General features: G+C 34.1%; 3 protein-coding genes across 3 annotated transcripts; 2 read left to right on the top strand and 1 right to left on the bottom strand.

The window, feature by feature from the left end:
- Positions 1-8,950: 8,950 nt before the first annotated feature.
- LOC149654975 (uncharacterized) lies at positions 8,951-10,900 on the top strand. Its single transcript, XM_089845004.1, has 5 exons — positions 8,951-9,388; positions 9,483-9,891; positions 9,956-10,194; positions 10,258-10,636; positions 10,694-10,900. The coding sequence occupies exons 2-5, from the start codon at positions 9,520-9,522 to the stop codon at positions 10,898-10,900; spliced, it is 1,197 nt and encodes a 398-aa protein (XP_089701130.1). The 5' UTR covers positions 8,951-9,388; positions 9,483-9,519.
- A 45-nt stretch (positions 10,901-10,945) lies between these two features.
- Positions 10,946-12,233, top strand: LOC149654976 (uncharacterized). The gene is made up of 5 exons (XM_089845005.1): positions 10,946-11,105; positions 11,185-11,433; positions 11,493-11,664; positions 11,742-11,891; positions 12,024-12,233. Exons 1-4 carry the CDS (start codon positions 10,946-10,948, stop codon positions 11,803-11,805), a joined length of 645 nt encoding a protein of 214 aa, XP_089701131.1. The 3' UTR covers positions 11,806-11,891; positions 12,024-12,233.
- Positions 12,234-12,657: 424 nt separating this feature from the next.
- LOC149654977 (uncharacterized) lies at positions 12,658-14,236 on the bottom strand. Its single transcript, XM_089844979.1, has 4 exons — positions 13,855-14,236; positions 13,352-13,760; positions 13,049-13,287; positions 12,658-12,985 (listed from the first exon to the last, which is right to left on the bottom strand). The coding sequence occupies exons 2-4, from the start codon at positions 13,721-13,723 to the stop codon at positions 12,658-12,660; spliced, it is 939 nt and encodes a 312-aa protein (XP_089701105.1). The 5' UTR covers positions 13,724-13,760; positions 13,855-14,236.
- Between the last annotated feature and the right edge of the window lie 441 nt (positions 14,237-14,677).

Below are 14,677 nucleotides of genomic sequence, written 5' to 3' on the forward strand. Positions count from 1 at the left end.
TTTGGTCATCGTCTTGTATGGCCATAGCTTTGATAAGATTCTCAAATCTACGCAGCCAATTTTTCCAACGTGATGCAATCTCAGCCGAGGCTCCGTGTATTAAGAAAGGTTCAAACGGAGGTAACAATATTACCGACGCAGGGGAAGGAGAAGTCGGTGGGGTAGACATTTTAATCAAGATATAATTAAAAAAATAGACCTTTTTTCTTTATCCCATCTCCGTCGCCATTGTAATGATGTAGGATTCTTTGTGGGATCAAAATAACACGTCTTTCTAATTCGCCATCTTTATTTTCTCTGAATATTTACACACCTCCTAGTTTACATTCCATGCCATCTATACTGTCGCATATCTTTTATAGATGGCACTAGTGATAACATTTTAATTTTTACGCGGTAAATTTGAATCAACAACTGGTAGATTCTACACAGTGGAAACGTAACGATAAGCCATGGACCACATTGAATGGTGTAGGATTAAAGTACTGTTCGGAAATATATCAGATTTTTAAAGCATACTTAAATGACGATGTTGTTCTACACGTTTCGCAATATGCCATATTCCCTAATCATCGTCAAATCAATTAAACTAAGTGGAATAAATAAAATATTTGTGGCTTCATTTAGTCTTAGTAAGTTATGTAGCCGCCATTTTCAAAGATGGCCGAGAATTAAAATTAGCTTCTAGTGAGCATCTTGAAGTTTCATTATAATTCTAGTTTCAAAATCATTGGTCATGGCCGAGGGGTTAGTCACTTGAATAATCAGGTGTACAAAACCTCAGAAATCGATTACTTGATTTCTAGAATTCTCAGAAAATTATCAGTAATCAAAATCATTCTTGTGGGTAATCAAAGGTAATCACAAATCTTCGATAATCACTGGAAATCACGTGAAATCTTGAGAAAATCGGAAATAATCACATGATTTACTATATGTTCATTTGCAATCACCTCGGTAATCACACTTTTTGTGAAATAATCACGCATAATCAATTGAGGAATTCGAAAATCCGAAATAAAAATCATAATCAGTTGAAATAGAAATAATCACTGCATTCATTGTAATTGACGAAGAATCCAGTGGAAATCACGGCATTCACCAAAAAATCACCGGGATTCATTGAAATTCAAACAGAAATCACAAGTAATCTGCGGCAATAACTGAAAATCAGTGTAAAGATTATGGAAATCACCTAAAATAATCGTAATCACGGAAATCAAGGTATTCGTTCAGTAATCTTCGGAATTCACATAAAAATTCAGAAATCAGTAATCAGGTGTACAAAATTTTGGCGAATGAATAGCCCCTCGGTTATGGCCTTCTAAAGAAACAGTTAACAGTCACAATATTTATATGCATAGAGCTTCAGGACGCTTAAGCTTATATTTAAGTGAATCTGCGATTGAATTAATCTAAATAATATATTCAAGGGTATTATAAAATAAACTTGCCCTTTTCTATTTACTCGAGTTTAAAGAAAGCGCAGACGTTGCCTCAGGATAGAAGATGGATTATTGAAGTTCATTTAACCTCATGGGCGTGTCTAGATAATTGCCCATACATAATTTTAAATTACAATGCGGTCAAATTAAAATATTTTAAAGCGATAGTCATTCAAAATCATTGCACGAAACGCTGAGGCATTTAAGAAATCGATGTCGGTACTTATTTAGGTCGGTATTACTATGGACTTACAACTAATATCTTAAAAAACGTTTTGGTTTCGTGGTAACATCAAATTCTTCTACTTTAAATAGATACAATGCTCCCAAGCTGAACTCCCATTAAAATTAAATCTATTTATAGTCTAAATTTGAAATGTTTCAACTGTTACAATTCCACAAAATTCAATTCTTGAAAATATTTGGACTGATTGATATCTTCCTATTCAAATTTCAAATTCAAAAGTATATTTTAGTTTCTAACTCAGTAATATATTTAAAATTATTTCAAATTTCAGAATATATTTCAATTAAAAAATTCAAATTTGAGAGTATATTTCAATTCAAAATTCAAATTTGAGAGTATATTTCAATTCAAAATTCAAATTTGAGAATATATTTCAATTAAAAAATTCGAATTTGAGAGTATATTTCAATTCAAAATTCAAATTTAAGAATATATTTCAACTTAAAATTCAAATTTAAGAATATATTTCAACTTAAAATTCAAATTTAAGAATATATTTCAATTCAAAATTCAAATTTAAGAATATATTTCAATTCAAAATTCAAATTTAAGAATATATTTCAATTCAAAATTCAAATTTAAGAATATATTTCAATTCAAATTCAATAATATATTTCAATTTAAAATTCAAATTAAAGTATCTATTGAATTTAAATTTTACAGTATATTTCCATTCCGTAATATCTTAAAATTTAATTTTGAATTCTAATTCTACTATATCTTTAAATTCAAATTCTAGTATCTTTCAATTCAAATATAAATTCCAATTCTGTAATATCTATAAATTCAAATATAAATTCCAATTCTGTAATATCTTTAAATTCAAATTTAATTTCTCCAATTATATAATATCTTTAAATTCAAATTTAATTTCTCCAATTATATAATATCTTTAAATTCAAATTTAATTTCTCCAATTATATAATATCTTTAAATTCAAATTTAATTTCTCCAATTATATAATATCTTTAAATTCAAATTTAATTTCTCCAATTATATAATATCTTTAAATTCAAATTTAATTTCTCCAATTATATAATATCTTTAAATTCTAATATCTTTAAATTCAAATTTAATTTCTCCAATTATATAATATCTTTAAATTCTAATATCTTTAAATTCAAATTTAATTTCTCCAATTATATAATATCTTTAAATTCTAATATCTTTAAATTCAAATTTAAATTATATAATATCTTTAAATTCGAATTTAAATTCAAATCTAAATTCCAATTCTATAGTATCCTTCAATTCAAATTTAAATTCCAGAAAATAAATATTTCAATTCAAATACAAATAATAAAAAATATTCAGTCACAAAGGAATGACGCATAGGAAATATGTATTTGAAAGCAATTCAAAAATGCATGAACCTAAATTGATAAAAAAAATCATTATTTTTAAAACATCAACTCCGAATGAAAAAGTTGCTTCTTTGACCTTCAAAATGATTATCGCTTACAGAAAAAAAAACAATTATCTTGAAACGAAATAGTTTAATTTAAATATTTAAACCATTTATAAATAATTAGGAAAACAATCAAAGATTTTTATCAAAAATCGGGAGGATTTCTGATTTTTATATATTTTTTTTATTAATTTTTTTTGAGGCACGTGGTTTCATAATTTTCTGATCATTTTTATTAAATATCCATTAGCATCATCGGGTATGAAGCATTATTAGTTTTGGCAGCTGGTTCATTTTATTATGTACATTAAGTTTGGGAGCCTCTGCCCATGTAACCTTTCGTCTTTATATATTATATTATTATTAGCCGGTTATTTTTAATGGTAATCTTCGTTTAATACGCCCATATTAAATTAAAGTCTGTCTGTCCAATTTGTTTAATTCATTTGAAACCATTAAACTTAGTTCAATGGGACGACTTGTTTTTTAATATTAAATTACAATAATTATGAATGATTGTTTTATAAAGACGGGGAGACTACTATAAGAGATTATCGTCGTGGTGGTAATTTCAAACCATTTTTCAAAAACCTTACAGAAAGCCCACAACCAATTATATCTTACGGATTTTCGTTTAAGATTAAAATCTCTTGAAACTTGAATTTCCGTTCGTCTCTAGCTTAAGGAATTCGAATTTCGTAACCACAAGTTCATGTTTTTATTACGTAAGGTAGAATTCTTTTAAGACTTACCTTCATTCGCTGTCTCGCTTAAATCTGGAGTTTATGGATCCTTAGCCTTTTTAGTGGAACATAATAATTAATAAATCCAGAAGTGACATGAGACTAGAAGTGAAGGGCTCTAGCATTGATAGTAGATCCTGGCACTAGTGAACAAATTTGAGGATTTTATGCCGCTTCCCACGCGCCTACACTACTGAGAAAAAAATTGGTCGAGTTCCAAAAACATTTCCTACCCCCTTCCCCTCAACCTAAAGCCGCGGAACACAGACGCGGGAGCTTGAATCTAGTTTGGCCGTCTACCACCGCGAGCGTCTCACCGTTTTGGAGGGAAAATTCAGAAATCGCCACTAGAGGGCCAACCGTTGGTGTGTTATCAAGAATATTCACTTTCGCCGAGTGAAGAATTTGGTTAGCTCAGTACTTCTGGTCTCATCTCACTTCTGATAAATCTTATCAGAAGGGGATAATAGAAGAAGGATGACACTACGTATACTCTTAATACTTTAGTTATGTAACATGATTCTTCCTAGGCGAGAGACCTCTTTTTGTTTGCTCTCCTGCTCATAAAACTTCAGATGGGCATTGCACCGTTAAACCCACTTTAAGAGGACAGACATGAAAATGCCTATAGTTTTATCAAGAAGTTATATCAGTATCTCAGAGAGAAGGTACAAGATGACTAAGTATTCGCGCGCCATAGTCCCAGTCCCCTTTCAAAATACAAGTAAAAGGAGGCCGGGCTATTTCGCCTCTCCTCAGTCGGAAAATGCGTAATTTTCGTCATTCGCGTCGCGCTGACGTGAGTTTTTAAGAACCAGAGAGATGCTGGTTGTAATTTAGAGGCGGCGGGGATTAACTCCGGGACCTACGTTTTTACTGGAGATAAAGCTGGAAATGTGGCGAATTTATACCTTCTCTCTGAGATACTAGATATAACTTCTTGGTTTTATGTTATATCTTAGTAAGTATGGACACAACTACATTACTTTTATTACTGAAACACACAAGTTGTGAACATATAATTTAATACATAATTTTGATCGGTGTGAATGAAATTGTGTTTCTGAATTTACACGAATTGTACAAAATTATACATCAGGACTTTTAATTTTATTTAAAGAGCGGCGAACAATTATAGTGTTGGGTTTTCTTCAATTAGTCTAAGGCTTCTAGTAGTTCTAAAGTCCATTTTCCTAGTTCGCCGGAATTAACAGGTGGAAGTGGCAATTATGAATTTAGGTATGGATGGATGTCATATTAAATCAGGGTTGAAAAACTCAAGGAAAAATTTAATCAATTTATTATTGAAATGAAACAATTTGGTTCTGAAGTTAAATGTGTGATAACTTGGGTAACTTTGTTTTCGTCGATGACTTTACTGACTTCTATCATTAATGTATTATTATTCATGTTGTAATGATATCTTATTTCCAAAATTCGATTTGAGGCCCGAGTTATTTGAGGGTCGAAAGTTCATCCATACAATTTTTATGGTAAAATTGAATTGAGACATTTTTTCCGCACTTCAGAAGAAATAGTTTTATATATAAAAATAATTTCTAGTTCGAATTGCGGTTTGGAATTTTAACATAAAAATTGTCCACAATCTTTTCAAATTTGTGAACGTACGTTTTTGGTTAGACTTTCATTGATTTGACAATAAAATGTTTTATTAAAATTACTGGCAACTGCAAAATTATCAGACGTCAAATTAAAATTTAAAGTAATTGACACAAACTTGGTACAAATTCACGAGACGGAAAAAATGTTATAGAAAGTACAGACTTAAAAAATTTTTTTACGTAAAAAAATGATTTTTGACTAGTATAAAGTTATTTTTCAAAACATTGTCGTAGAAACGACCACTAGCAAGACAATGCAAGTTGGTATAAACACCAAGCAGTAATATGGTTATAGAGGTGCGTAAAACCAAAAGAAGTTTCAGATATCTATGGACTGAAATATACAATAATATATACATGGGTATATCATACTTGATTGCGGAATTTAGCACGTGAACGATATATTAATGAATGAATTTGTAGCGGATACGCTACTGAGCCTTCAAAAACACGCATAGCTAAGCTTACATACGGCTCCCGATACTCTCTAATCTTTAGTCTTTTATCTTAAGCCTATTTTTAACCTCATAAAAGATTAGTTGAACATGAGTAGAGTAGGTGGCAACTCATATTGCACCATTGGTGAGCGCCCCCTATGTTGAGCCCGGCCTATTCCTATGGCTATATAAAGTCAGGTCAGCTGTGTTTTAAAGTCAGAGTCTCATCTTCAGTCTGTTTCATTTAGTCATCATGATAGTATCCTGATAAGTGACAGTTATCATGGATAGCTGTTGGTGTTAGCTTGGAGTTAGTTAGCTAGTGCGGTAGGCCCGTAGGCCGTATTCACCTTCTAAGCTAAGATTTGTTTAGTTGTAGGGTAGATTGACCTTATGCGAGGGCAATCCAGTGATTCAGTCGGTAATGACTTGGTTCCGCGCGTTAACCTTCTCAGTTCGTGCCATCACTTCAGTAGACCTACTTTGGGACATAAATGGCTCTACTTCAACCCTAGTAAGTGTTGCTTATATTAGCTACCTCCGAAAGGCATACCCCTAGTCTTGCACTCTCACTTTCCATAAAATCAATTACATTGTAAATAGTTACTATCATTTATTTATTTATTTATTTAAATATTTATTGTAACATTACTAACCCATTGAACCTTAATAAAGAGTTCAAACTAAATTATTGGTCTTGAGCTCATTGTTTCTACCTGTAGCCTAGCTGCCTTTTACAGCGAATCGGTTACAAATTTTTCATGCATACAAGGATTTATCACCACCGCTTTTTCTGTGCAAATTGTTAGATATTTAAAGCTCTCCCAGAATATTTGTGTTTTGATAAATTTAGCAAAATATAGCAAAATATATTAATGGCTGTTTATGATAGTTAATTATATTCATCTCTCAAATGTATAATTATCCTGTACATGTTAAAGTGGATTTTAAATGACGTAACGCGCAGAGATCACGTATTCTCGTTCGATTACTGTAATTCGAAGAAGAAAAAACAAATTGGTGTCATGTCTGAGAAATCCATTTAATGTTCCAATCTACTTAATAGTTTGCGTTTAAGGAGTTATTTGAAGATTATTTCGGTAATGACAACTGCGACTGCTGTTGACAACAGCGTGAGAAGCAAGTAGAAAGGTACGCTGACGCTACTCAGGCCCAAGGTTGCAGTGCTTTGTAATGGTTTCTTCCAAGTCAACTTTTCAAATAAGTAATGTAAATTCAGTTCCTGATACTTGAAAACTTGCTTTTCGAAAAACGGTTCCACCCTGAGAATAAAAACAAGCTGTTAACATATTTATGGTGAAATTGTTATACGGACATCAGTTGAACGTTCAATTGCGGTATGCTTCTGATCCAAGAGGTGTTGAAAATGAAGTGAAAGTAGTCGAGGCTGAGAACTCCTTGCGAAAAGTAAAATCCTCCTTTTTTCAAAAAGAACTCTATTTCCGTCTTGAAATTCTCAAATATATTTCCAAGGATCCAAATAAACATGTCTGCGTTTATGATCAGAACTCTTTCCCCCGATAAAACAAACTTAAGCGCATCGATCTGTGCGTCATATTCATAGAACTCTTGCTGCAGTTTCTCCTCATCAAATTCGTCTAGCCATTTCTTAACAACTGGGTCTTGGGCCGTCTAATACAAAGCAATGACGTCAGAAAAGGAGAGGACTTAACATGAGGAAGAATATTCACCAAATCTTTAATATATGTGTAATCGTCTTTGCCTATAAATGCAGGCTCAATTCCCGATTTGATCAAGTCCGAGAGAGTGTCGATGCAGTTGTAGCTTTCCGTCGAGAAATCCGTACGCAAATAACAATCCAAGACGGCAAGAAGAACAGAATGAAAGTCACTCCGATTAGCCACGATGAAGCGAGCAGACGGCAAGTAATGTGTGGTAAAACGGCGGGAATCGCTACAAAACATAATTATCCTATTTGATAAAGCTGCGGCCATCTTTCGTAATTAAGGGGGTTATTTGTATCTGCTTTACGATGGTGAATTAGTTTTAAATATTAGGACTGAAGTTAATTCTTACGTTCGGCGCAGAAGAGTGACGCGTTCTCCCAGACATTTTCCAGGGTTTCTTCGGCCACTTTCTTGACAACTTTCTTGGTGGGCAACGATTTGTATTTGTTGGTTACGATGGAGTGAATGACGAGTAAAATTGACAGAAGGACCAAGGTTAACACTAATAAAATCTGCACCTGAATGAATAAAAGAACGAAACTCAATGAATTGCACTCTTAAAATCAAAAGTGTGATTGAGCACCTTTTGTCTTCATTTTGACGGGTCCAAAAACAGCACCATTAATGTGGTTAAATAACGCCTCTGAAAGCTTTAAATGACCCATTTTCAACACTTTGCGTCTTAAAAATATTTCCCCCGACACATTTATTACACCTTATAAATCTTTATCTTACACCATTTAAGAACCATATTTTTAAAATGTGTTCTTAAATTGTCTGTATGGTCTTCTAATATTCTTCAATAGGCGTCAATTTTGGCTTGAAGTGTGAAATAGTGCAGAAAAGGTGTGATTTAGCACCTTTCGTCTTAATTTAAAGTTGTTAAACAACACCTCTGAAAGTGTTAAATGGACCATTTTTAACACTGCATCTTAAAAATATTTCCCACTGACACATTTATTACACCTCATAGAGCTATTTCTTACACGTTTTAAAAGTATGTTCTTCCAATATTCTTCAAATGGCGCGAATTTGAACTACTGAAGTGTGAAATAGTGCAGAAAAGGAGTGAAATATTGTTGGAAGGCTGTATTACACAGCGTGATTTTAATACAGTTTGACACCTTATACCACATCGTGCTACTCTCATTAAAGGTGCTATAGTTTTCACAGTACACACACAAAAATTTAGTGTTTTTTAACACCTTTAAAAGTAGTTTTTATGGGTACACATTTCACACAGACCGAAACCATACTTAGGAGGTCCCATTCGACCAAACTCCCGCAATTTAGGCGGTTTTCGAAAAGTGGAAAATAGCCTCAAAAGCCTACACTTAAAGGGAGGGTGAAGAGGAAAATCTAGTGATTTTTTATCGATTCTTTAACTAAAAATAATATTTGTTTGCGTAGTAAAAAAATTAGGAAATAGCTGTGAAACTTTTAAAAAATAAAAAAAGACGCCGAATTTGGTCGATTTTCAAAAATTGTAAACAAGGACTGCCGACCAATCAGAGAGCGCCCTCTTTCGAACCGACTGAAAGGGCAAAATCGCGCGCTTTCGCGGCGCGCTTACCCATTCTTTTCCGAGGCGTAATTTGTGGAACGGAGGCGCTTTAGACACCCAATTTTCTTTCTTATATCAGATAAAAACTCTAAATACATCGGAATAGTACTTCTTTTTAAGGTTTTACGCCATATTTATTAAAAATTTCTGTTCAGTTTTATAAGTGAGCGGAGAGAACTACTAGAAACATCTGCTAAACGCCAAGGCTTAGTGGTGAGTGACAATTTCCTTTATAATGCAAAATTGCAAATGTACCAAATAATATATTATGCACATAAAAATGTTAATCTAACGAATGTGTTCGCAGTTGAAGTGATAAACAAAAGTCAGTGAGAAATATCATCATGACAAGCGCAATTTGCGCAGTACGAGGTTGCCCTATTACCGCGGAAAACGCCAAAGCGGAAGACATCCAATTACATCATTTTCCAAAAAATCCTGAGAATAGAAAATTATGGTGCATGGCATTGGATAAACCTGAAGACTGGGTTCCCCGAGAAAAGTTGAGAGTGTGCTCAAGGCATTCCACACCAAGTTCATATGGTTCCAGTGAAATTCGGAAATATTTAAAAAGAACGGCGGTACCAAGTGTTTGGGGACCCATTTCATCTCTCAAAGTTCAAAAATGCACCAAGATGCATAGCAAAGAAACTTATGGAAATGTTGGAACATCTGCTGGCTCTGAATCGAGAATGGATTCAACCAAAAATTTCCAAGTAATAAATAAATGGTTTTCTTCAGGTATTGTTCTAACCTCTGCAATATTCTATGACTTATTAGATGAAAAACAAAGCGAAATGCCAGATGAAGAAAAGAACAAAATGCCAGAAGAGTTCTATTGAAGATTGCTTTGAGGACCCTGCTTTTTCTGATGATGAGGATATTTTCCATGAGGAACCTGTGCCGGAACCCATTGGTTCTTCGGGATCTACTCTTGCATTGGGTATTGATTCAAGTTCGTCATACGAGCCTAGTCCTTCTGGTACTCAAGAAAGTGAAGAAATAGAGTCAGAAGACGAGTTAGTATACAACGTTTTACACTTATGTTCAGGTTTTCTAATTTTACAAATATGTTGGGCTAGATGTTCAGAGGGGTTTGTTCCTGAAACCAAACCACACCTAGAGGATAAATACTTGGTTTTTCTCTCCCAATTGCTCCTCCTATTCAAATTTTGCCGAAAACCAGACTGCCAAAACCCAATCATCCATTTGAGTAGAAAGGTTTCAGGAACATGTTTGACAGTGAAGACTGAATGTTTAGCGGGTCACGAGGACATTTGGGAAAGCAAACCTAGATTTGGACTAACTACGTGGGGGAATTACCTACTGGCAGCATCAATGTTTTTCTCTGGAGAAATACCTGCGAAGTTTTTGAGAGTTTTTAAAAACTTGAATATTAAAGTTTTTTCAACAAGAATGTATTTCATTTATCAAAGGATGTTTCATCCCCTAATAGAAAAGGTATGCTCTTGAATAGATGTTGGAGGTTTTCGCTCTTTTCTAATAAAAACCATGTAGTTCTGGGTCACCGAACAAGAAAAACTACTACTCTCAGATCCCTTGAAGAAATACACCCTTTGTGGTGATGGCCGAGCTGATAGCCCTGGTTTTTCGGCAAAGTATGGAACATATACTTTTGTGGATGCGGAAACTAACAAAATTGTTCATATTGAAATTGGTCAAGTACTAAAATACTTGCCAACTTTTATTGAATATTTAAAATAAAATTACCCCTAATTTTAGTCAACTGAAGTAACTTCCTCTAACCAAATGGAACTAGAAGGTTTGAAAAGAGGATTGAAATTTTTCTCAAACATGATGATTGTCATTAGGAAAATTGTCACAGATCGTAATCAAGGAGTGATAGCTTATCTGTGGGACAAACACGCTGATATTGCTCACGAGTTTGATATATGGCACGTTGCCAAAAGTAAGAGTCGGATATGATTTGAGTTGTTTGACAACTATAGACTATTTTACGCACCCAATTAATTCTGTTTTATGTTTAGACATAAAGACTAAATTAGTTGCAATTGGTAAAATTAAAAAGAACAATGCCGTAAATTGGTGGATACCCGGGATTACTAATCACATATACTGGATTGCGGCATCATCGTCAACCAAAGATGAAAGAATAGCTAAGTGGGTCTCACTACTAAATCACATTACTGACGTTCACGAAGGACATTCCAAGGAATTTCCAAGATGTATGCATGGGCCAATTGAAAAGAAAGATGAGAGAGTATGGCTTCAAAGAGGTAAATAATTCTTTTGGTAGCACCCTATTGTCCAACATAAGTTTCTTTACCTTTGTTAGGAACTAAACTATTTGAGGAAGTTAGCAAAGTCATAAATAACCCATATACGCTTGCGGCTATTAGCCAGCTTTCAACCAAATATCAAACCTACTCGATGGAAGTGTTTCACTCCGTTCTCAATTCATTTTGTCCAAAAATGTATCATTTCACTAAAGACTCCATGTACTCGAGGTTTGTTGGATTCAAAAATAATAGGTTGTTTCTTAGTTGCTAAGTGTGATAATCACAAATGTAAATTTGAAACGTAGGGTATGCCTTGCTGCCCTTCACTATAATGAAAATAGTAAAAAAAAAACAAGCTGTAACAGCTGAAGGAGTAGAACAATATTACATAAATTACCCCAAAGCTAAAGGTGGCATTGCTACAGTAAAGAAAGTGTTAGAAGAAAGCACATATGGTAAATTAAATTTCATATGCCTCAAATTATCAGCATATTTGAACTGATACATGTTATCTCAATGCGTGTTTAGATAGAGGTAACGGGCAACAGTTTCCTAAAATAATTATCTCCTTTCTAATTATCTTGCAGAATATGTTGAAAAACTAATGGAACTGGCTTATGAACAAGCTGTTCTGCACCCCGTGGCTACGGATTTAGTCACTTCACCATCAAAAGCAGCCACACTATCATCTTTGTATTCAAAGGATGTTAGTAAAAGTGAATTAATTTCAAAATTTAGATCAAGATTCAATTAATTTTTGAATGTAAAGATAACAATAACATTTTAAAAAGAAAATGCATCTCGAGACATGACTCATTTATTACTCTTGGTTTTTGGGAGGGCTATTTCTAAGTGAATTAGTAAGAAAAATTTTCCCAAACACTATTCCTACATATTATCTTCTTATATATCAAATCAAAGTCTTGACTACCTGACTAACAGACTGACTGATAATCAACGCCCAGCCCAAACCGCTTGCCCTAGAAGGCTGAAAATTTGCAGGAACATTACTCATGAGTAGTAGGAGCGTGCTGAGATAGATTTTTCCAATCCGCCGCCATCTTCATAAATGGCGCTCAGAAATGTAAAAAATCTTCTCTAAGTCCGCGCGTTTCAACCGATTCCACAAATATTTATTACACTTATAGACGGGGTGAAAGGTCTTTTGGGTTCTATTTGTTGCCATCTTTATAAATGGCGTCCAAAAACTTAAACCCTTCTTTATTTGATGGAAGTTCTTATTACACGCGAGCGACGCAAAAACTTCGCAGGTATTTCTCCAGAGAAAAACATTGATGCTGCCAGTAGGTAATTCCCCCACGTAGTTAGTCCAAATCTAGGTTGGCTTTCCCAAATGTCCTCGTGACCCGCTAAACATTCAGTCTTCACTGTCAAACATGTTCCTGAAACCTTTCTACTCAAATGGATGATTGGGTTTTGGCAGTCTGGTTTTCGGCAAAATTGGAATAGGAGGAGCAATTGGGAGAGAAAAACCAAGTATTTATCCTCTAGGTGTGGTTTGGTTTCAGGAACAAACCCCTCTGAACATCTAGCCCAACATATTTGTAAAATTAGAAAACCTGAACATAAGTGTAAAACGTTGTATACTAACTCGTCTTCTGACTCTATTTCTTCACTTTCTTGAGTACCAGAAGGACTAGGCTCGTATGACGAACTTGAATCAATACCCAATGCAAGAGTAGATCCCGAAGAACCAATGGGTTCCGGCACAGGTTCCTCATGGAAAATATCCTCATCATCAGAAAAAGCAGGGTCCTCAAAGCAATCTTCAATAGAACTCTTCTGGCATTTTGTTCTTTTCTTCATCTGGCATTTCGCTTTGTTTTTCATCTAATAAGTCATAGAATATTGCAGAGGTTAGAACAATACCTGAAGAAAACCATTTCTTTATTACTTGGAAATTTTTGGTTGAATCCATTCTCGATTCAGAGCCAGCAGATGTTCCAACATTTCCATAAGTTTCTTTGCTATGCATCTTGGTGCATTTTTGAACTTTGAGAGATGAAATGGGTCCCCAAACACTTGGTACCGCCGTTCTTTTTAAATATTTCCGAATTTCACTGGAACCATATGAACTTGGTGTGGAATGCCTTGAGCACACTCTCAACTTTTCTCGGGGAACCCAGTCTTCAGGTTTATCCAATGCCATGCACCATAATTTTCTATTCTCAGGATTTTTTGGAAAATGATGTAATTGGATGTCTTCCGCTTTGGCGTTTTCCGCGGTAATAGGGCAACCTCGTACTGCGCAAATTGCGCTTGTCATGATGATATTTCTCACTGACTTTTGTTTATCACTTCAACTGCGAACACATTCGTTAGATTAACATTTTTATGTGCATAATATATTATTTGGTACATTTGCAATTTTGCATTATAAAGGAAATTGTCACTCACCACTAAGCCTTGGCGTTTAGCAGATGTTTCTAGTAGTTCTCTCCGCTCACTTATAAAACTGAACAGAAATTTTTAATAAATATGGCGTAAAACCTTAAAAAGAAGTACTATTCCGATGTATTTAGAGTTTTTATCTGATATAAGAAAGAAAATTGGGTGTCTAAAGCGCCTCCGTTCCACAAATTACGCCTCGGAAAAGAATGGGTAAGCGCGCCGCGAAAGCGCGCGATTTTGCCCTTTCAGTCGGTTCGAAAGAGGGCGCTCTCTGATTGGTCGGCAGTCCTTGTTTACAATTTTTGAAAATCGACCAAATTCGGCGTCTTTTTTTATTTTTTAAAAGTTTCACAGCTATTTCCTAATTTTTTTACTACGCAAACAAATATTATTTTTATTTAAAGAATCGATAAAAATCACTTGATTTTCCTCTTCACCCTCCCTTTAACGACAGTTTTCATTGCTAAAATTTCTCTGATAACAACAGAGTTGCAAGGTGATACATTACCTAACGATTTGAAGGCTTATCTAAATATAAGGGAAAGGTGAAAAGAGCCATACTCCATAACATATCCTTTGTTATTATTGTAACATGATGCTTAAAAAGATAAATTTATATTTAAATTATGGTAAATAAACATGTTCCAGTATATTGTTGAGATATTTATGGATTTTTGATGAAAGGTTTGTCTGTAGTTCAAATTTACACCCGCAGAATCACGAAATTTTAGTGCAGAAGAAATTTTTTATTATATGGGTTTTTACCTCTCCGTGTGACGTAGTCCAGGAGAGGTTCTGAAACGGCCGTGTCTGTCTGTCTGTCTGTCTG

Source organism: Phalangium opilio, unplaced genomic scaffold (genome assembly GCF_054372755.1).
Source record: "Phalangium opilio isolate 3A_F unplaced genomic scaffold, DU_Popi_V2 ptg000078l_1, whole genome shotgun sequence".
Lineage (NCBI taxonomy): Eukaryota > Metazoa > Arthropoda > Arachnida > Opiliones > Phalangiidae > Phalangium > Phalangium opilio.